Source organism: Leopardus geoffroyi, chromosome B1 (genome assembly GCF_018350155.1).
Source record: "Leopardus geoffroyi isolate Oge1 chromosome B1, O.geoffroyi_Oge1_pat1.0, whole genome shotgun sequence".
Classification (NCBI taxonomy): domain Eukaryota; kingdom Metazoa; phylum Chordata; class Mammalia; order Carnivora; family Felidae; genus Leopardus; species Leopardus geoffroyi.
The window spans coordinates 42,955,022-42,979,140 of record NC_059327.1 but is presented as its reverse complement, the minus strand read 5'-3'; the positions used below and the strand labels follow the sequence as shown (position 1 = coordinate 42,979,140).

The window sequence follows — 24,119 nt, the reverse complement described above, 5'->3', positions numbered from 1 at the left end:
AAAGCCATTGTTTCCTTGTTGATGTTTTGATTGGATGATCTGTGCATTGCTGTGAGCAGGGTGTTGAGGTCCCCTGTTATTATATTACTATCAATGAGTTTCTTTATGTTTGTGATTAATTGCTTATATATTTGGGTGCTGACACATTTGGCACATAAATGTTTATAATTGTTAGGTCTTCTTGGTGGATAGACCCCTTGATTATGATATAATGCTCTTCTTCATCTCTTGATACAATCTTTACTTTAAAGACTAGATTGTCTGATATAAGTATGGCTACTCTGGCTTTCTTTTGTTGACCATAGATGGTTCTCCATCCCCTTACATTCAATATCAAGGTGTCTTTAGGTCTAAAGTGGGTCCCTTGTAAACAGCATATAGATGGATCTTGTTTTCTTATCCATTATGTCACCCTATGTCTTTTTATTGGAACATTTAGTCCATTGACATTTAGAGTGAGTACTGAAAGATATGAATTTATTGCCATTATGTTGCTTGTAGAGTTGGAGTTTCTGGTGGTGTTCTCTGGTCCTTTCTAGTCTTTGTTGCTTTTGGTCTTTATTTATTTGTTTTTGTTTTTTCATCTTTTCTCCCCTCAGAGAGGTAAAAAATGAGGTAAATAAAAAAATTAAAATTAAATTAGATTAAATTAAAATAAAAAAATAAGATTAAGGAAATACTAAAATTAAAAAAATAAAAACAAACGCACACACACAAAATGGAATAAATGATGTGATATCTTTACTCTGGGTGTTGAAAGGGGCTTGATAGATTAGAGAAAATAGGGGAAAGAAAAAACAAAAAGAAAAAAAACAAAAGGAAATTCTTTGAAATTTTGATACATGGATACACTGAAGTAGACTAAAATTAATTGATGGAAGTAAAATAGAATTTGAAAATATTACACAAAAGTAGAAAATATAGTAGAAAAAAATTAAAAGTATTTTTAACAAAAATTGGAAATAAAAATTAATTTTTTCTCTTTCTGTATTCAAGAAAAAGAAAAGAAACAAAAAAGAAAAGAAAGGAAATTGAATAGATGGACCAGCGAACAGAGTGACATACAACTGAAATTACTTTATTTTCCCCTAGAAGTCAAATTATGATGCGCTTTATAGTCTATACACTAAGCAGGCAGAGAGACTTGTGTTCCTGAGGAGTGAAGTTTGCCCATTTGGGCATGACTTAGAGTAATGGCTCTGTTATCCACTAGATGGCGCTGCTTAGCTTACTGGGGTGGATTTTTGTGGTGCTTGGAGGTGTGTATGTTCATGCGCAGGAGTGGTGAAAATGGCGCACCCAGCTACCCAGTCTGTAGTATTGGAACTCTGTTCTCCCTGAACAGCAATTGTGCACCCGTCCTTTGTCTTTGGCTTCGGTCCACTCCCCGCTTTTACACAGTCCGTGACCAAGCCCCAGGCAGTGTCTCCTTCCTGAGTTTTGTCTCAGATGCAGCTATTTTTCCCAACCTGTTACTTCTGAGGGACTGTGGCTTTGACCTGTTCTGCCCCTCTGCAGGAGGGTCTCACCGTGCAATGGCTGGGTGCTGGCTGCACCCAGGAAGTTTGTGGGAACATGCTGCTGCCGATGCCTAGAGACTGTGGCCTGGTGCCAGCCCGCCCCAGAAAAAGTTTGTGTGATAGTGTAGCAGCACAGTTTGAGGGATTATTGAAAATCACAACACACATCTGACACCATGCTTCACCCTTAACGATGTTGTTCCAGCACCAGTGAATGTGGTTGTTCTCCTGGGTCCACTGGGCCCTTGCCTTTGGGGGACCCACACAGCCTCTAGGTGTCCTCCCAGCAGGAGAACCACCTCCCCCCATGTGGCCTGAAGAACCCCAGGCTCCACTTTGCTCCAGGGGACTCGCCCTTCCCACCAGAGCACTGCCAGGTATCTAGCTGTGGAGTTTCAGACTCTGCACTCCCCCTGTTTATAGTCTTAATGGAGTTTAAACCCTCTCCTTTCTCCTCTCTCCCTTTTTAGTTCAGTCCCTGTGGCTGTTTCCACTTTTCCACTTTCTCTCCAGCTGCTTTTGGGGGGGTGCTTTTCCCATATTCCCCTCCTCCCCCCATCTCCGTCCTCTCTCTGCACACAAAAGCAGCTCCCTGTCCTCCGTGGCTTCTCTCTTCCCCAGTTCACCTTTCCATGTTGCGTACCTGCTGAATTCTGTGGTTCAGGTTGTGCAGATTGTTGTGTTAATCCTCAGATCAGTTTTCTAGGTGTGCAGGATGGTTTAATGTTGGTCTGGCTGTATTTCGGAGACGAGACACACAAAAAACTTTCATGCTGTTCCACCATCTTGGCTCTTCCCCAGAGTCATTTTAATTGAGATGTTGTAGGGCCTGAGCAGAGGAGGAAGTAGTGGGAATTACTGTGTGGAATGACCTTATAGAAAGAACTGCCTTATAGAAAGGGAAAGTGAGGATGCAAAAGCATGTTGAGTATAGAATCTGAATAGGTTCAAATGGGAAACATAGGAGTTTGTGTTGTTCCCAAAATGCAGATAGGAGTCAAGAAATTTTAAGTATGTGAGAAAGTTAGCTTTAGTCTGTGAGATATTTATTTTGTGAGAACAGATGATTGGGAAGAAGTAAATGCAAGTGAAGGGTCAGATTCTATTGCCACATTGCAACTGAGAGACAATGAAATTAAAAATAGTACAACATTGTTTTGTTTTTTACCATATGCAAGTAAAAAGCAGAACAAAATACATGAGACTCCTATTTTGAGACATTTGGCAATAGGCTGATCAGGAATTTTTTTTCTCTGAGAGAAAAGAAAGGCCAGAAGATGAGTCACATTCAACTTGGCCCTCTGAGGATAAAGTCTTAACCAGAGCATAGGGAGTTGGAACCAGGCAGAACTTGAAGAATTTGGAGTTCAGCACTGCTGAAGCAGCTGGAACTGGCATGACACAGGACCAGAGAAGAGGGGCCATGAGACGTATGATTTTTTATGGAGAGGGGAGTTGCCCTTATGTCCCTGACTAAAGATTAGCCTGCCTATGTGCTGGATAAAACTCTACTAAAGGGCAGAGAGTAAAATGGAGATAATACTAAAGGTCAAACAGTGTTGGGAGATGTTATATTTTCAGCCTGGACAGAGTAGGGTGACTTTGCTGACACCCAGATATTCAACTGAGACCAGAAAGACTGATTCTTAGGAGGAAAGATCAAGCTTTAGAGTAAGAGATACTCTTATCACCCCAGTTCCCTACCCAAGGTCTAAAACTCAGAAACAAGAGGGTTCAGAATGGTTGCCATTAAATTAATTTGCCTTCCTATACCAAATGCAAAACTCTACAAAGGGTTAAAACATAGTAGATGAAAGAAATAATGCAGATAAGGGTAGAAATCAATGAGATAGAAAAATGAAAAAGAATAGAAAAAATTAAAGGCCAGAATTTAGTTCTTTACAAGGACTAATTAACATTAATAACCCCTAGTAAGACTCTTCTAGAACAAAAACAAATTCCATCAATATTAGGGATGTAGGGAGACATGATGAGTCATACAGAAAATAAAATGATATTTTGGAGGATTATGAAAGCTTTATGTCAATAAATTTGGTAATTTAGATGAAATGACAACTTTGCTGAAAAGGACAACTTATCAAAATTGAGGGGAGAAATAATAGAAAATCTCAATCACTTGAAATCTATTTAAGAAATTGAATTTCTAAACAACCACATTCCCACAAAGAAACACCAGCTCTACATCTTCTCACACTTTACCTTGTCTAGTCTTTAACCATTTAAAGTATTGCTTCTATGAACATTCATGTGAAATTTTTTGTGTGGACATAATTTTTATTTTTCTGGGATACGTGCCCAGGAATATGATTGCTAGGTCATAAGGTAAGTTTGTTGGTTTTTTAAAATAAATTATCAAGTATTTTCCAGAGTGTCTGTACCATTTTACACTTCCACTGGCAATGTAGGAAAGATGGGGTGTCTGCATTTTTGCCACCATTTCATCAGTATTTAAATTTTTTTTAGGGGCACCTGAGTGGCTCATTTGGTTAAGCATCTGACTCCTGATGTCGGCTCAGGTCAAGATCTCACAGTTGTGAGATCAAGCCTGGCATCTGGCTCCATGCTGGGCATGGAACCTGCTTAAGATTCTCTCTCTCCCTCTCCCTCTGTCCCTCCCCCTTGCTCGCTTGCTCTCTCTCTCTCTCAAAAAAAAAAAAACTAAAAGTAACAAGATTTTAAATTTTAGTCACTATGATAGACGTGTAGTGATATCTCATGCAATTTTAATTTGCATTTCCCTAATGTCCAGTGATATTGAACATATTTTCATGAAATGAAATGTCTATTAATGTCCTTTACCCATTTTCTACTTGGATTGGTTTGTTTTTTATTGTTGGTTTTTAAATAGTTTATATATTTTTAAATACAAGTCCTCTGCCAGATAGGTGGTTTGCCAATGTTTATTCCCAGTCTGTAATTTGTCTTTACATCCTCTCTATAAGGTCTCTTATTGATCAGAAAATTTTAATTTTGATGAGAATTAACTTATCAACTTTTCCTTTTATGAATGGAGGCTGAGGTATCAAATTTAGGAACTCCATGTATCCCTAGTTCCTCAAGATTGCATGTTAATTTTTTTTTGTCTTAAAAGCTTTATACTTTTATTTACATTTAATTGTTCACTTTGAGATAATTTTGTGTAGGGTGTGATACTTGAATGAATCAAGCCTCATTCTTTTGACTGAAGAAGTGATTTGTTCCAACACCATTGATATAAAAGGTTGTTCTGCATCAAATTGCTCATGCATCTTTGTCAAAAAGTCAATGGGGCATATTTTTGTGGAAATATTTCTGGGTTCTTTATTTTCTTCAGTTCTTCTATGTGTCTATACTACTGTCAATACCATCCTATTTTCCTTAGTTTACCTGTAAATTGGCATTTACATAGGCCACCATGATTCCTTCTACTTTATTCTTTTACAAAATTTTTAGACTATAGTAAATATTTTGCTTTTTCATATAAATTTTGGACTAAATTACTTCATGAATACAAACAAGTTTGCTGGTATTGTGGTAGACATTGTATTAACCCTATAGATCAATTTGGCAAGAATTAACATTTTTGACATGTTGAATCTTCCAACCCATGAATGCAGTGAGTCTCTTCATTTATTTCATTTATGTCTTTCAATAGCATTTTGTAATTTTAGCATTCATATCCTGCACAAAGTTTTTTTAAAAGTTATATACCAGATCATTTTATTTTCTTTGGAGCAACTGTAAATGGTATTGTATTTTAATTTCAGTTTCCACATGTTGTTATCTAGAAATGCAATTTATTTGTTTGTGTTGATCTGGTTACATCCTTGCTGAAGTTACACATTAATTTTATAAAGTTTTTTTTTTTAGATAGATTCCTTGAGATTTTTTTTACATAGATATGTCTTTTACAAATAGGGACATTTTTCTTTTTTCCTTTTCAGTCTGTATGCATTTTATTTCTTTGCTTTGCTTTACTGTGCTTGTTACAACTTCTAGTGCTGTGTTGAATCACAATAGTGAGGGCAAACTTTCTCACCTTGTTCCCAATCTTAGGGATAATGTATTCAATCTTTCTGAATCTTTTTGAGGATAATGGTTGTTGTTTTTTTTAAATATACTCCTTATAAATTTGAGGAAATCTTTACTTCTAGATTGCTAACAGCTTTTTTTCCCCCATCAAATGTTGTGTGTTACAGGTGGCTTTCTGTATGATATGATCATATGAGTTTTCTATTTTAGCCTGTTGATATGATGGATTTCATGACTTATTTTCAGATGTTAAAACAGTATTGCGTATCTTGAAAGCTACAATTTGGTTCTGGTGGATAATTCTTCTTATCCATGACTGGATTTGATTTGCTAATAATTTCTTGAAGAATTTTTTATCAAGGTTCATGAGAAATATTGGTTTATAATTTTCTCTTTTTGTACTGACTTTATCTAATTTTTCTGTTAGTGTATTAATGGCCTCATAAAATAAATTGGGAAGTGTTATTTCCTATTTTATTTTCTGGAAAATGTTATATAAAGTGTATGTTAATTTTTAAGATATTTGGTAAAATTCTTTAGTGACATCACTAGGCCTGGGAATTTTTGTGTGTATGCATGTGGAAGATTTTTAATTACTAACTCAGTTTATTTAATAGTTTTAGGAATATCTTCTTTATCTGTTTTATATGTATCGTTATGGTGGTTTGTGGTTTTTAAGGAATAGGTCCATTCCATTTCAGGTATGGAATTTATGGGTGCAGTTTTGTCACAGTCCTTACTATCCTTTTAATAGAAGTGTTTCATTTCTGACGTCAATGATTGCCATCTTCTCTCTGCTTAACTTTGTCAGTCCTGCTAGAGATTTTTCAATTTATTGAATTTATCAAAGAAGTAGTGTTTTTTGCTTTTTCCATACTATTGTCTTATTTCAATGTCATAGCATTTAGCTCTTAGGTTTATTTTCTCCCTTATACCTTATTTTGGGTTAATTTTTTTCTAGTTCATTGATAGAACAACATATTATCAATTTGTGACCTTCCCTCTTTACTATTATAAGCATTTTAAGACTAAAATTTCCTGCTTAGCACTGCTTGAGCTGCAGCCTAAAAGAATATATTGTATTTTCACTTTAATACAGTTATATGTACTTTTAAAATTTCCTTCGAGACTTCTTGATTCATGGGTTTTTAAAAGCGTATTGTTCTGGGGCGCCTGGGTGGCGCAGTCGGTTAAGCGTCCGACTTCAGCCAGGTCACGATCTCGCGGTCCATGAGTTCGAGCCCCGCGTCGGGCTCTGGGCTGATGGCTCAGAGCATGGAGCCTGTTTCCGATTCTGTGTCTCCCTCTCTCTCTCTGCCCCTCCCCCGTTCATGCTCTGTCTCTCTCTGTCCCAAAAATAAATAAACGTTGAAAAAAAAAAAGTGTATTGTTCAAATTTGGAGAGTTTTCCTGTTGTCCTTGTCTTTTGATTTCTAGTTTGATTTCATTATGTTTAGAAAATATATCCTATATGATTTCTATCCTTTTAAATTTGTGAAGATTTGCTTTATGATTTTTTTCCCAAATTTTTATTTAAATTCGAATTAGTTAACCTGTAGTGTAATGTTGGTTTCAAGAGTAGAATTTAGTGATTCATCACTTACATATAACACCAAGTGTTCATCATAACAAGTGCCCTCCTTAATACCCATCACCCATTTAGCACATCCCCAAGCCACCTCCCTCCACCAACCCTATTTGTTCTCTATCATTAAGAGTCTCTTATTATTTGCTTCCCTCTCTCCTTTTTTCCACCTTGCCATGTGTTTATCTGTTTTCTTTCCTAAATTTCACATATGAGTGAAATCATATGGTATTTATCTTTTCTCTAACTTACTTCACTTAGCATAATATACTCCAGTTCCATCTACGTCATAGGAAATGGCAAGAATTCATTCTTTTTGATGACTGAATAATATATACATATATATACCACATCTTTTTTATCCATTCATCAGTCGATGGATATTTGGGCTCTTTCCATACTTTGGCTATTGTTGATATTGCTGCTATAAAAATCAGGTGTATGCACCTCTTCAAATCTGTATTTTTGTGTTCTTTTGGTAAATACCAAATGCTGGATCATAGGGTAGTTCTATTTTTAACTTTTTGAAAAACCTCCATACTGTTCTCCAGAGTGGCTTCACCAGTTTGCATTCCCAAAACAATATAAGAGGGTTCTCACCTCTCAGCATCCTCACCAACATCTGTTGTTTCCTGTGTTGTTAGTTTTAGCCATTCTGACAGGTGTGAAGTGGTATTTCATTGTGCTTTTGATTTGTATTTCGCTGATGATGAGTGATGTTTAGCATCTTCTCGTGTTTCTGTTAGTTAGCTAGATGTCTTCTTTGGAAAAGCATCTATTCAGGTCTTCTGCCCATTTCTTAACTTGATTATTTGTTTTTTGGGTGTTGAGTTTGATATATTCCTTACAGATTTTGGATATTAACCTTTCATTAGATATGTTATTTGCAAATATCTTCTCTTGCCTTTCATCTTCATTGATTGTTTCCTTCTATCTGCAGAAACTTTTTATCTTGATGAAGACTCAATAGTTCATTTTTTCTCTTGTTTCCTTTGCTTCAGGAGATGTGTCTAGTAAGAAATTGCTACAGCCAATGTCAGAGAGGTTGTTGCCTGTGTTCTCTAGGATTTTGATGGTTTCCTGTCTTACATTTAGGTCTTTCATCCATTTTGAATTTATTTTTGTGCATGGTCCAGTTTCATTCTTCTGCTTGTTTCTGTCTGGTTTTCCCAACACCATTTGTTGAAGAGGCTGTATTTTTTCCATTGGGTATTCTTTGCTGCTTTGTTGAAGATGAGTTGACCATATAGTTGTGGATCCATTTCTGCGTTTTGTATTCTGTTCCATTGATCTATGTGTCTGCATTTGTGGCAATACCATACTGTCTTGATGACTGCAGCTTTGTAATAAAGCTTGAAGCCCAGAATCATTATGCCCCCTGTTTTGCTTTTCTTTTTCAGTATTGCTTTGGCTATTCGAGGTCTTTTATGATTACGTACAATTTTTAGTATTGTTTGTTTTCGGTCTGTGAAAAATGCTGATGGTATTTTGATAGGGATTGCATTAAATGTGTAGATTGCTTTGGGTAGTATAGACATTTTAGCAATGTTTGTTCTTCTAATCCATGAAGATGGATTTTTTTCCCCATTTATGTGCCCTCTTCACTTTGTTTCATAAGTGTGCTATAGTTTTCAGAGTACAGATCTTTTACCTCTTTAGGTTTATTCCTAGGTATCTTATGGTTTTTGGTGCAATTGTAAATTAGATTGATTCCTTGATTTCTCTTTCTGCTGCTTCATTATTGGTGTATAGAATTGAAACCAATTTCTATATATTGATTTTGTAGCCTGCAACTTTGCTGTATTCATGTATTGGTTTTAGCAATTTTTTGGTGGAGTCTTTCATCTTTTCTGCAGAGAGTATCATGTCATTTGCAAATAGTGAAAGTTTGACTTATTCCTTGCAGAATTGTATGCCTTTTATTTCTTTTTGTGGTCTGATTGCTGAGGCTAAGACTTCCAGTCCTATGTTAAATAGAAATGGTGAGAGTGGACATCCCTGTCTTAGAGGAAAAGCTCTCAGAGTTCCCCGTTGATGATGATATTAGCTGTGGCCTTTTGTATTTGGCTTTTATGGTGTTGAGGTATGTTTTGTCTGTACCTACTTTGTTGAGGCTTTTTATCAAGAATGGAAGTGGTATTTTTATCAAATGCTTTTTCTGCATTTATTGAGAAAATCGTATGGATCTTATTCTTTCTTTTATTAATGTGGTATATCACCTTGATTGATTTGCAAATATTGAACCATGGACTAAATCCTACTTGATTATGGTGAATAATTCTTTTCATGTACTATTGGATTTGATTTGCATCCATGTTTTTTTGCATCCATGTTTTTTTGCATCCATGTTTATCAGGAATATTGGCCCATAATTTTTGGTTTTAGTGGGGGCTTTGGTTTTGGAATCAAGGTAATGCTGGCCTAATTGAATGAGTCTGGAAGTTTTCTTTCCATTTCTATTTTTTGGAACAATTTGAAAAGAATAGGTATTAACTCTTCTTTAAATGTTTGGTTGAATTCCCCTGGGAAGCCATCTGGCCCTGGACTTTTGGGGATTTTTGGTTACTGATTTAATTTATTTACTGGTTATGGGTCTGTTCAAATTTTCTATTTCTTCCTGTTTCAATTTTGGTAATTTGTATTTTTCTAGTAGTTCATCTATTTCTTAAAGATTCCCCCGTTTTTTTTGCATATAATTTTTCATAATATTCTCATATAATTGTTTATATTTCTGTGGTGTTGGTTGTGAGCTCTTCTCTTTCATTAATGATTTTATTTATTTAGATCCTTTGTCTTTTCTTTTTGATAAGTCTGGCTAGGGGGTTAACAATATTACTAATTCTTTCAAAGAACCAGCTCTTAGTTTTATTGATATGTTCTGCTCTTTTTTCTTTGTTTGTGTATTTCTATATTGTTTATTTCTGCTCTAATCTTTATTATTTCCCTTCTTCTACAGGCATTAGGCTTTATTTGATGTTGCTTTTCTAGCTCCTTCAGGTGTAAGGATAGGTTGTGTATTTGAGACTTTTCTTGCTCCTTGAAGTATTGCAATATACTTCCCTCTCAGGAATGCTTAGTTGCATCCCAAAGGCTTGGACCATCATGTTTTCATTTCACATGCTTCCATGTATTTTTTAAATGTCTTCTTTAGTTTCCTGGTTAACCCATTGGTTCTTAATAGGTTGTTCTTTAATCTCCATGTATTTGTGGTCTTTCTACATTTTTTCTTGTGGTTGACTTCAAGTTTCATAGTATTGTGGTCTGAAAATATGCATGGGACGATGTCCATCTTTTTGTACTTGTTGAGGCCTGATTTGTGACCCTGTATGTAATCTATTATGGAGAATGTTCCATGTGTACTTGAGAAGACATTGTATACTGCTGCTTTAAGATGAGATATCCTGGATGTCTGTTTAGTCCATCTGGTCTAGAGTGTCATTGAAAGCCATTGTTTCCTTGTTAATTTTTCTGCTTATATGATCTATCCATTGATGGAAGTGGGCTGTTAAAGTCCCCTACTGTTATTGTATTATTATCAATGAATTTTTTAATGTTTATTATTAGTTGATTTTTACATTTAGGTACCTACAAGTTGGGGGCATAAATATTTACATTGTTAAATCTGCTTGGGGGATACACTCCTTTTGTTGATATAGGGCCCTTCTTCATCTCCTCTTACCGTGTTTGTTATAAAATCTAGTTTGTCTGATATAAGTGTCACTACCCCAACTTTCTTTTCACACCTGTTAGCATGATAGATTGTCCTCCAGCCCCTCACTTTCAATCTGCAGATCTCTTTAGGTCTAAAATGAGTCTCTTGTAGGCACCATATAGATGTGTCTTCTTTTCTTTAATTCATTCTTATGCCCCTTGTCTTTCGTTTGGAGCATTTAGTCCAATTACATTCAGAGTGATTATTGAAAGATGAATTTAGTGCCATTGTGTTACCTTTAAAGTTGGTGTTTCTGGTGATGGTCTCTGTTTTTTTCTGGTCTTTGTTGATTTTGGTCTGTCTTTCCCTTAAAATTTCTTGTAGGGCTAGTTAGTAGTCACCAACTCCTTTAATTTTTATTTGTCTGGAAACTCTTTATCTTTCCTCTTCTGAATGACAGCCTTGCTTGATAAAGCATTCTTTCTGCATATTTTGCTATTCAGCATGTTGAATATATCATGTCATTCTCTTCTGTTCTGCCACGTTTCTGTGGACAGATCTTCTGTGAACCTGTTCTGTCTTCCATTGTAGGTTAAGAACTTTTTTCCCTTGTTGCTTTCAGGATTTGTTTCCTGTATGTGTATTTTGTTAATTTGACTATGATATGTCTTAGTGATGGCTGGCTTTTGTTGAATGGGAATTATTTGTGCTTCTAGGATTTCGATGTCTCTTACCTTCCCCAGATTAGGGAAATTTTAGCTATAATTTGCTCAAATAAGCCTTCTCTTCCTTTTACTTTCTCTTCTTCTTCTGGGACTCCTTTGAGGTGAGTATTAATGTGCTTTAAGAAGCCGCTGAGTTCCCTAAGTCTACATTCATGATCCAATACCTTTCTTTCCCTCTTTTTTCAGCCTCATTATTTTCCATAATTTTATCTTCGGTACCACTGATTTGTTCCTCTGCTTCCTCCATCCTTGTTGTCATTGCATCCACTTGGTCTTGCATCTCGGTTGTAGCATTTTAAAAAAAAATTTTTTTTTCAACGTTTATTTATTTTTGGGACAGAGAGAGACAGAGCATGAGTGGGGGAGGGGCAGAGAGAGAGAGGGAGACACAGAATCGGAAACAGGCTCCAGGCTCTGAGCCATCAGCCCAGAGCCCGACGCGGGGCTCGAACTCATGGACCGCAAGATCGTGACCTGGTTGAAGTCGGACGCTTAACCGACTGCGCCACCCAGGCGCCCCTGTAGCATTTTTTTAAAATTTCTTCCCGACTAGTTTTTAGTTCTTTTATCTTTGCAGGATGGAATTCTCTGTTGTCTTCTATGCTTTTCTCAAGCCCAGTTAGTATCCTTATGATTGTTGTTTTTAAATTATGTTTCAGACATCTTACTTGTATCTGTGTTGATTAAATCATTAGCCGTGACTTCTTTCTGTTCTTTCTTTGGGGATGAATTCCTTCATCTGTCATTTTGTCTGTGCAACTAGTTTTTTGTGTGTTTATTAGGAAAGTCTTTTTTTTTATATTTCTGCTCCTGAGAGAAATGGCTACAGTAAAAAGTGGTCCAAAGAAAAACACACACACACACACACACACACACAAAGGGAAGCTAGATCCTATTTCCTTTAGAGCTGAAGTTTTGCAGCACCCCATGAATGGTAGAATTAGTATGTGAGAGTGGTTTGTGTTGTGTTTTATGAGGGTGAAGCCTGCCGCACAGATTCTCAGGTGAACTTGCCCTACTGGAGATACACCTGCAGGGTGCAGCGGGGTGGGGCTTGGTGTAAGTGGTTCCAGCCTACACTGTGTGGCACTGTTTTGCTCATTGAAGTTGGTCAGTGTTGATGGGCATGGAGGAAAATAGCATTGTCCTGTTCTTTCCTACCTCAAGCAGGAAGTTTGTGCCCACCACTCTTCAGGAAGCCCTCACAGAAGAGCCAACAATTATCCCTCTTGTGTCCCTGGCTTCTGCCAGATCCCTGCCCTCACTCTGCCTGTGTCTGAACTGTCTGCCTGCCAGGTGGTACAGTACTCCTGTATTTTATCTCAGGTGTGCAGCTGGATTTCACAACTCCAAGTATTAGAGATTCACCCTGTGAGGACCTTTGCTGACCCTCTCTGGGAGGGTCTCACTGCACTTTTGCCCTTTGCTGCTTTGTCCTGGAAATTGGTTTTACAACTGTGCAGTGGTTTAGAATTTATGGTATTGTGCAGCCAAAACCTGGCACTGAGATTTGCTGCCCTCAGCCAGTGCATCTGTTCCTATGCTTGAGAATGGGGCAGCGCAATGGCACCTGGCTGGGTCTTTTGTCCCTGGAGAGGCCATGTCACCACTCCCATGTGCACTCCAAGTAGGGGAACTGTGTTTCTCCATGTGATCCAGGGGCCAGGCTGCCTGCTCTCAGGTCTCTCCTCTCCTTCCCTACTAGAGCACCATCAAATCCTCCATGCACTACCCTGGTGATGGCACAGACCTCCAAAGCTTCAGATTTGTGCTCCATTACTTATACAAACTTGCAGTGGGTGGTCAACCCCTCTTTTTCCAGTCAGTGGTTTTGGGGAAGAGTTTTTCTTGTGCAGTCTCCTGCACATGCTTTCACTCTTTCTGTCTTGTTCCTCTCTCCGTGATCAGGGCTCCTTCCCCTTCGCAGCACCTGCAGTTCTTTTCTCCCCCAAATCAACTCCCCACAGCTCCTACCTTCCACAGTGTGGCCACTTTGCCACCTCAGGTTTGCCATGTCTTCTTGATGGATTGATGCTTTTATGATTATGCAATGACTCTCTTTGTCCCAAGTAGATTTCTTTGCTACTAAATCCAGTTTATCTGGTATTAATAGAGCCACTTTGGTTTATTTTTAAGAATACTCGTGTCACATATATTTTTCCATTATTTTCATTTCAGTCTACCTCTGTTATGTTTGAAATGAGATTCTTAAGAGTATTTAGTTAGGTCACAGTGTGTTTCTTTTTTCTCCTGTGTACTCTGTATTTTGTTTACTATTTTTAGACTATTTATACATAAATTAATTATTGATGTCTTAGGGTTTTTGTTTGCCATAACCCAGGTGTTTCTTTTTTTGTTTTTGTTTTTGTTTTTTGTTTTCTATGTTACTAATTCCTTTGTCTCTTCTTGCCTTCATCTGGGTATTTGGACATTTTGTAGATTACATCATGATTTATTTATAGTGTTTTAAAATATTTCCTTTTAAAGTATTTCCTACTATTATGGACTTTATACTATTTCAGCAAAATATTGAAACTGTTACCGTTTAGGTTCATTTATCCTCTGCACTTGAAAAATACAATTGATTAAATATTCCTTTACATACGTTAAGTATCAGATAATATTGTATGATTTTTGTCTCAACAACCAAATAAGATTTAAGAAACTCACGAATGAAGAGATTGCCCATTATATTTGCCACTATATTAATCCATCTCCCCGCCCCCCCCACCCCACCCAATTCTTTATGATGCTCCAAGGCTTCATGTGATATTATCACCTTTGTTTTTTGGAATTTCTTTTTGACATTCTTTAGGGGACCTTTTAGCATGTTTTTTAGTGATAGTTATTTTTAATATTTTTGTCTTTTAACTTTTATACTAGAATTAAAAGTAATTTACCCTCTACCATAATATTAATACACTACTCAGCCTTTTCTATATATATAACTTTATGTATATAAATCTCTCTACATGTAATTATATATACATAACTTTGTATATATAAATCTATATGTATATAACTATATATGTATAACTTTATATATATAATTTTTTGGGGGGGGAGGGTGGTGAGAACACTTAAGGTTTACTCTCAACAAATTTCAAGTATAGAACACGTTACTATTTTTATTTATTTATTTATTTATTTATTGAGAGGGAGAGAGAGTGTGCATGAGTGGGGGAGGGGTATAACACATTATTTTTAACTATAGTCACCGTGCTATACATTGGATCCCCAGAGCTTAATCATCTTATAACTTAAGCCTTATACCTTTTTTAAAAATATTTATTTTGAGAGAGAGAGCAGGGCTGGGGACGGGCAGAGAGAGAGGGAGACACAGCATCTGAAGCAGGCTCCAGGCTCCAAGCTGTTAGCATAGAGCCTGATGTGGGGCTCAAACCCACAAACCGTGAGATCATGACCTGAGCTGACATCGGAAGCTTAACCAACCCAGGCGCTCCAAGGCTTATACCTTTTGACTAGCATCTCTCCTTTTCTCCCAACCCCCACCACCTGGTAACCAGCATTCTACTCTGTTTTAATGAGTTCAACTTTTTGTTTTTAGATTTCACACCTAAGTGAGATCTTACAGTATTTGTATTTGTCAGGTTAATTTCATTTTGTACAATGTCCTCTAGGTTCATCCATGTTGTTGTAATGGCAGAATTTCCTTCTCTCTCATGGGTGAATAATATTCACACACATACATAACACATTTTCTATGCCCATTCATCCATCCTTGAAAACTTCGGTTGTTTCCATATAATGGGTATTGTGAATATTCCTGCAATGAACAATGAATGGAGATATTTCTTTGAGAAACTGGTTTCCTTTCTTTTGGATGTATATCTAGAAGTGAGATTGCTGAATCATAGTTCAGTTTTGTTTTTTTTGTTTTTTTTTTTATATTTTTTTTCAACGTTTTTTTATTTATTTTTGGGACAGAGAGAGACAGAGCATGAACGGGGGAGGGTCAGAGAGAGAGGGAGACACAGAATCGGAAACAGGCTCCAGGCTCTGAGCCATCAGCCCAGAGCCTGACGCGGGGCTCGAACCCACGGACCGCGAGATCGTGACCTGGCTGAAGTCGGACGCTTAACCGACTGCACCACCCAGGCGCCCCTAGTTTTGTTTTTAATTTTTTGAGCGATCTCCATATTGTTTTCCATTATGACCATACCCATTTACATTCTTACTGACCACATACAATGGTTCCCTTTTCTCCACATCCTTGCCAACACTTGTTATCTCTTGTCTTTTTGATAAAAAGCCACCCTATTGGGTAAGAAGTGATATCTCATTGTTTTGATTTGCATTTCCTCATGATTAGTGATGTTGAGCACCTTTTTATATATCTGTTGCATATCTTCTTTGGAGAAACATCTTTTCATGTCCTTTGCTCATTTATTATTGGGTTATTTGCTTTTCTGCTGTTGAGTTATATAAATACCTCATATATTTTGGTTAACCTCTTACAGATATGTGGTTTGCAAATATTTTCTCCCAATACATATATTGCCTTTTCATTTTGTTGAGTATTTCCTTTGATGTGCAGAAACTTTTTAGTTTGATGCAGTTCCATTTAAAACTTTTTGCTTTTCTTTCCTGTGATTTTCATGTCAAAGCCAAAAACTGATTGCCAAGACCAACATCAAGGAGGTTTTCCTGTGTTTCTTCTAGTCTTATGGCTTTATATCTTTAAGTCTTTAATCCATTTCAAGTTAATTTTTGTAAGTGGTGTAAGGTAGGGGTCCAATATCATTATTTTGCATTTGGATATTTAGTTTTTTTCACCATTTATTAAAGAGACTATCCTTTCCCCATTGTGTGTTTTTGGTACCCTTGTGAAAGATTAGTTGATGTTATATGTGTGGGTATATATCTAGGCTCTTAATTCTGTTCTGTTCTTCTATCTGTTGTTTTTTTTAAGCCAATATCATAATTTTCTGATTACTGTAGATTTGCCATAGAGTTTGAAATCAGGAATTGTGATTCCTCAGCTTTCTCCAGATTGCTTTGGCTATTTGGGTTCTTTTGTGGCTCCATAAAAATTTTAGTTTTTTTTTTTTTCTGGTTCTGTGAAGAATTTCAGTGAATTAGGGATTGTGTTGATTTGTAGATTGCTTTAGGTAGTATGGACATTTAATAATATTTTTTTAAAATTCATGAATGCAGGATATCTTACTATTGCATTGTCATCAGTTTCTTTCATCACTGTATTATAGTTTTTAGGGTATAGATCTTTCTTTATTAAATTTATTCCTTTTTTATTCTTTTGGGTGCCATTATAAATAGGTTTGCTTTTAAAGCAAGTTTATTAGTTTTAAACTAATAAAGTTTTATTTGTTAGTGTATAAAATCAAGTGATTTTTACATGTTGATTTTGTCCTGTGAAACATTACTGATTTTACTGATTTTTCTTTTTTAACCTATTTCTGTAATTGCTTACCTTACATTACTTCATTTTTGAATGTTGAACCAGCTTTGCATACTTTAGACAAATCCAAGTTGTTGGTGGTTTATAATTATTTTTATTAATTGTTGGACTTGATTTGCTAATATGTTGCTAAGGATTTTTGCATATATGTTCATGAGAGACATTGGTCTGAAGTTTTCTTTTAATATTTTTGACTGGTATTAGGATAATACTGTCCCCACAGAATGAGTGAGAAAGTATTCCCTCTGCTTCTATACTCTGAAAGAGTTTGTAGAGAATTGGTACAATTTCTTCCTTAAATGTTTGGAGGAGTTCAACAATGAACCTATCTGGTCCTTGTGCATTCTGTTTTGGAAGATTATTAATTTTATATTTGATTAATAAATACAGACCCATTCAGATTGTCTATTTCATCTTGTGTGAGGGTTGATGAATTGTGTTCTTCAAGGAGTTGGTCCATTTCATCTACATTTTCAAATTTGTGGGTGAGGAGTTGTTCATCATATTCCTATATTATCTTTTAGTACTTATGGGATCCATAGTTATGTTGCCTTTTTAATTTTGATATTAGTAATTATTTTCTCTCATTTAAGTTAGACTGTGTGGCTAGAGGCTTATTGATTTTATTGATATTTTAAAAGAACCAGCTTGTGGTTTTATTCATTTTCTGTGTTGATTTCCTGTTTTCAGTGTCTTATAATTTCCTTTTTTTTTTAGTTTACTTTGGATTCAATTTGCTTTTCTTTTTTTAGTTACTTAAGGGGGAAACTTAGATTGTTGATTTTAGAACTTTCTTCTTTTTAAATATATGCATTAAATGCTATAGATTTCCCCCTAAACACTATTTTTGCTGCTTCCCATAAATTTGAAAAGCTATGTTTTATTTCTATTTAGTTAAAAAAATAAATTTCTTTTGACATTTCTTTTTTGATCTGTGTGTCCTTTAGAAGCATGAAGTTTTTAAAAATTTTCTTCTATTTTGATAGCACACATGCATGAGCTGGGGAGGGAGGAGCAGAGAGAAAGGGAGAGAGACAGACAGACAGACAGACGGAGAGAATCCCAAGCAGGCTCTGTGCTGAGAGTATGGGAGTTCAAACTCATGAACAGTGAGATCATGGCCTGAGTCAAAAGCAAGAGTTGGACGCTTAACGACTGAGCCACTCAAACATCCCGAGAAGCATGTGTTTGGGATTTTCCAGCTATCTTCTTGTTATTGACTTGTAACTTAATTCCATTGTGGTCTAATAGCAGACATTGTATTATTTCTATTCTTTTAAGTTGCTAGTGTGCTTTTTATGGCTTGGAATGTCTGTCTTGGTGAGTGTTCCTTATGAACTTGAGAAAAATGTATATTCTGCTATTTTTGGATGAAGTAGTCTATAGATGTCAGTTATATCCAGTTGATTGATGATGTTGCTGAGTTCAACTGTGTCCACTTTCAAATTATACTGTATCATATCACAGGTAGTGTGAGTCCCTTATAATAAAAAATAACCCTAGTTCTTTCCTCCCATCCCTTGTATCATTGCTTTCATTCACTTTACTTATATATAAGCATATTATATATATATGAAATATGAATGTAAAATGTATATCTGATATATAAGGTGTCCATATAAACATATGTAGTTAAATACATTGTTGCTATTATTTGAACAAATTTTATATCAGTTAAGGATAAGAAAAAAGTTTTTATTTTACTATCATATTCCCTTATCAGCAGTCTGCCTTTATGTAGATTCAGGTTTCTGACCTATATCATTTTCCTTTTCTATATAGGATTTTTTCAAAATATTTCTGAAAACAAGTCTGCTGGCAATAAATTCCCTCAATTTTTGTTTGTCTCATAAATTCTTTACTTCTTTCTTTTTGAAGGATAATTTTGCAAGATATAGAATCCTTGGTTGGCAGGGTGTTTTTTCTCTCAATGCTTTAAATATTTTGCTTTAATCTTTTCTTGTGTGCATGATTTATGAAGAGTAATCTTATGTAATTCTTATTATTGTTCTTCTATAGTTAAAAGTCTTTTCCCCCTGGCTTCTTTTAGGACTTTTTCTTTATATTTGATTTTCTGTAGTTTGAAAATGATGTTCCAAGGTGTAGTGGGTTTTATTTGTTTGTTTGTTTTTTTAATTCTGTGTGGAATTCTGTGAGCTGTTTGGATCTGTGACTTGGTGTCTGACATTAATTTGGGGAAATTGTCAGTTATTATTGTTCAAATATATCTTCTGCTCCTTTCTCTTTTTCTTCTCCTTCTGTTATTCCCATTGTGTGTATGTTACAACTTTTGTGGTTGTACCGTAGTCTTTGAATATATTCTTCTGTTTTAGTCTTTTATTTTTCTTTTCAGATTTTAAAGTTTTGTTGATATATCCTCAAGTGCAGAGATTCTTTCCTCAGTCACTTCTCAACTACCAGTGAGCCATTAAAGGTACTCTTCATTTCTGTTATGGTGTTTTTTCATCTCTAGCATTTATTTTTGGTGCTTTCTGAGGATTTCTATCTTTCTGATTACATTGGTCATCTATTCTTACACAGTGTCTAGTTTATCCATTAGAGCACTTAGTATAATAATAAATATTATTCTAACATTCCTGCCATGTCTGTTTCTGATACTTGCTCTGTCTTTTCAAATTGTGTTTTTGCCTTTGGTATTTTTCTCAATAGCTGGACATGATGTAGCAGGTGAAAGGAACTGCTATAAATATGCCTTCAGTAATGTAGTGGTCAGCTGTGAGGAGAAAAGTGTTCTTTAGTCATATGGTTAACTTTCAGTGTTTTACTTGGCCTGTGCCTCTGGACTATGCACATCACAAATCTTTCTCAGTTTTTCTTTTTCTTCCTCCTTAGGTGGGGCAGAATGGCCCAAGTGGGCTGGAGTTGGGTATTTCTCTTCCCCAGGTCAGTTAGGCTTTGATAATACCCCAGTAAGTTAGTCTGTTTGCTACTCAGACCTGTCTTTAAGTTGATATTTTTCTTATGCTTGATCTAGTCTGCTGTTGAAACTTTCTAGTGAATTTTCCTATCTCTCTTTTTTTTTTTTTTTAATTTTTTTTTTCAACGTTTATTTATTTTTGGGACAGAGAGAGAGCATGAATGGGGGAGGTGCAGAGAGAGAGGGAGACACAGAATCGGAGAATCGGAAACAGGCTCCAGGCTCCGAGCCATCAGCCCAGAGCCCGACGCGGGGCTCGAACTCACGGGCCATGAGATTGTGACCTGGCTGAAGTCGGACGCTTAACCGACTGCGCCACCCAGGCGCCCCATCCTATCTCTTTTTTAAATTATTAATTTGTTTGTCACTCATTATCAGGGAAATACAAATCAAAACCACACTGAGATGCCACCTCACACTGGGAAGAGTGGCTAAAATGAACAACTCAGGAAACAACAGATGCTGGCGAGGATGTGGAGAAACTGGAACCCTCTTGCACTGTTGGTGGGAATGTAAACTGGTGAAGCTGCACTGGAAAACAGTGAGGAGGTTCCTCAAAAAATTAAAAATATAACTGCCCTATGATTCAGGAATAGCACTACTAGGAATTTATGCAAGGGATACAGGAGTGTTGATTCATAGAGGCACGTGTACCCTAATGTTTATAGCAGCACTTTCAACAATAGCCAAATTATGGAAAGAGCCTAAATGTCCATCAACTGATGAATAGATAAAGAAGATGTGGTTCATATATACAATGGAATACTACTTGGCAATGAGAAAGAATGAAATCCTGCCATTTGCAGTAATGTGGATGGAGTTGGAAGGTATTATGCTGAGTGAAATAAGTCAGTCAGAGAAGGACAGATATCATGTTTTACCTCATAATGTGGATCTTGAGAAACTTAACAGAGGACTATGGGGGAAGAGAAGGGGAAAAATATTTACAAACCATAAGAGACTCTTAAACACTGAGAACACACTGAGGGTTAATTGGGGGGTGGGGGAGAGGGGAAACTGGGTGATGGGCATTGAGGAGGGCACTTGTTGGGATGAGCACTGGGTGCTGTATGTAAGTGATGAACCATGGGAGTCTACCCCAAAAAGCCAAGAGCACACTTTACACACTGTATGTTAGCCAATTTGACAATAAATTATATTAAAAACAAAAAGAAAAAAAATTCGTACTTTGTTCATGCATTGTTCTCTTGACCTCAGTGTGTATCTTTATGAGAGTTATTTTTTTATTGAGGTATAATTGGCATTAACATTATATCAGGTTCAGATGTTCAACATGATTCAGTATTTGTATATGTTGTCAAATCATTACCACAGTTATTCTAGTTAACATCCATCACCATACAGTTACTGGATTTTAAGATCTATTCTCTTAGCAACTTTCAAATAGACAATATAGTATAATATAGAATAATTAACTGCAGTCACTGTACTGTATATTATATCCCCATTACTTATTATTTTGTAGCTGGAAGTTTGTGTCTGAAAGTTCTTTTTAACTTCTCCCTAATGTTAATCGTTTAAGTTCATTTCAATAGGGTCAATTTCTGGAGATTTATCTTGTTCCTTGTTTGAAACTTTTTTTTCCTGATTCTTCATTTTACTTGACTCACTGTTTGGGTTGTTGGCTCATAGTCAAAGCAGTCACCTCTCCCAGTCTTCACCAACTGGCCTTATGCAGATGCGGACTCCCCAAATCAGCCTTGCCATTGATTTTGGGGGCTTCTACTAACTTTTTATTTCTTCAGGTAGAAGCTGTCCTGCTGTCTCTGTGCTGGTTAGGAAGGAGGATCAAAGGTATCTATCATTCCAAACTGCTATCTCTGGTCTCTAGATTGTAGAGGCAACTAGATTGTACCAGGTCTATCAGTGCTCCAGGATTGGTGAGACAGATGCTAATTCTATGAGCAGTTTTGGTGGAGTGGGGCACTGCATGCATGAATAAACTTTTTCCTTCTCTAGTGAAAGCCAGAAAGCTAGAATTTGCATTAACTTACTCTGTGCTGATCAATTACTCTGTGTTGCAGATCAATTATGTGTAACTAGTCCAAGTCACCACCCTTATTTTTGCCTGGGTTGCTAGCTGTGCTGAACTCATCAGGGCTCCAAGACTGGTGACACAGTTCTTTTGGTAGCCCCTTCAGAAAAATTGGGGCACCTGATATGTGAAAAATCCCTTTCCTTCCCTGGTCAAGCTGGGAAACGAAGGGTCTCTTTGTGATCATATGGCAGTGCCCTGGACAGTGTCCCTGATGTAAGGTATACCAAATCTCTATACTGGCTTTAATGAGTCTGATTTTGCATTCTCCTAGAGTGGTGCAGAAGCCTTTCAATTAGTTTTTGATTAATCATAAAGAGAATTTGTCCATGTATTACTGCTAAATTGGTGTATTTGTTCTATGGTAGGGGGTCCAGGGCTTCCTACTCTATCTTCCTGACCAGAATTTCAGCCTTTATTTCTCTGAGTACTTTTCAACTCCACGTTCTTTCTGTTTTCTTTCTTGGATTCTGATATATATTTTAGATCTGGTATTGTTCCACAGCTTATTTGAGGCTCTAGGATTTTCTTAGCTCATTTTTCTGTTTCATATATTGGATAAATTCTACTGATCTGTCCTCAAGTTCAGAGATTCTAACCCTTGTCATCTCCACTTTACTTTTGAGCCTATCCTAATAATTTATTTGCTTTCTTTGTGGCTTTTATTTCTATTCTGTAATTTCTTTCAAGATAATTTGTAATTGTTCACTGAAGCAGTTCTCCATGGCTGGTTTAAAATCTTATCTGCTAGTTCCAACATGTGTCTCATATCAATATTGGCATCAGTTGGTTGTTACTCTCTCTCTCTCTCTTTGTTTTCTTCAGTTCTTGATATAGTGGGTGATTTTTGCTTGTGTCCTTGGTATTTAAGTCTTCTGTTTGTGAAGGCAGTCACCCAGTTTAAGTTTAGATTTAGAGTGTGTTGTTTGAATGATAATTTAGCTTTCTTGTAGGTTTTAAAGTTATTCTGTTGTGCTTTGTTCTTCTAGCTCTACTGGACCTCTGCTATTGCAGCCTGTGGTGGTAAGAGGTATTACCTGTGCCACTGCCTCTCAGTGAGGAAAGTTCCTATCTGGAACAAATGGAAATAATATGTATGGCAGCTAATAATGTATAATAACAACATATAAACAAATTCATAGGAAAGAATGTGAATCATAATAGCATAGCATTAGCAAAGGAACAGAACTGACTGTAGAATCACTAGAATTTTAAGGGGAGAGATGGGAATATTCACTGAAAGAGAGTATTAGGGGAGAACCTGGGAAGAATAATGCTGTGAAAGTCCATGGAGAGGAGAGCTTGGAATAAGATGATAAACATGGTGAGATATTACAGAGAAATTAAAAAAAAAAAGAAATATCATTTAAGATACTTTTGGGTAACTTAAAAAATAAGTGAAATATTCAGATTTGAAGTCAAATTACTACTGTGAGATACATAAAGTTAGTAGTTATAAAGTATACATTCAAGAAATGTGGCTTAGAAAGAAAAGATGCAGTAAAGGAAGTTGAAAAAAATTTAGAATTATAGCAAGGATTATCTGGGGAAGGATAAGAGTCATGATTATTCTTAATCAAATAGAGTTAAGAGGAAGAGATTGCAAGTAATGCAATATTTGGTGGATAATATGGTAATGGCTACATCTGAATGTTTGATGATGTTTAGGAAGTAAGGATAAACCAAAAACTTTATTTACAAATCATTCATGCACTTGTTGTGATGAGCGCTGGATGTTGTATAGAAGTATTGAATCACTGTGTTGTGCACCTGAATCTAATATTACACTGTGTGCTAACTAACTGAATTTAAATAAAAACTTAAAAAGCCCAATTATTCATGAATGTATCTTCATATACTCCTCTTTAGGGCCATTGCCTTTATCAAGGATACGCCGCAGAGGTTCCAAAATCAGTTGTGACACTTAGCACTTGTTCTGGACTCAGGTAATGGCATTTTCTAGAGATGAACATGATTGAAAATCTTGTGTGGTCTTTAAAAAAATTTTTTTTAAGTTTATTTATTTTTGAGAGACAGAGACAAAGATAGAGACAAGAGTGTGAATGGGGGAGGGGCAGACAGAGAGAGAGATATAGAATCTGAAGCAGGCTCCAGGCTCAGAGCTGTCAGCACAGAGTCTGAAAGTGGGGCTTGAACCCATGAACTGCAAG

General features: G+C 36.3%; 1 protein-coding gene across 6 annotated transcripts in view; it reads left to right on the top strand.

The window, feature by feature from the left end:
* Window positions 1-24,119, top strand: part of LOC123588620 (A disintegrin and metallopeptidase domain 3-like) — a 151,853-nt gene that overhangs the window by 17,070 nt on the left and 110,664 nt on the right. For 5 of the 6 annotated variants that reach the window (XM_045459806.1, XM_045459802.1, XM_045459804.1 and 2 more), the window contains one exon: window positions 23,818-23,894. In XM_045459806.1, the coding sequence (XP_045315762.1) occupies window positions 23,818-23,894 (77 nt within the window). Of the gene's footprint in view, window positions 1-22,821; window positions 22,979-23,817; window positions 23,895-24,119 lie in introns of those variants that run through there. The other variant, XM_045459805.1, reaches the window with a different exon arrangement.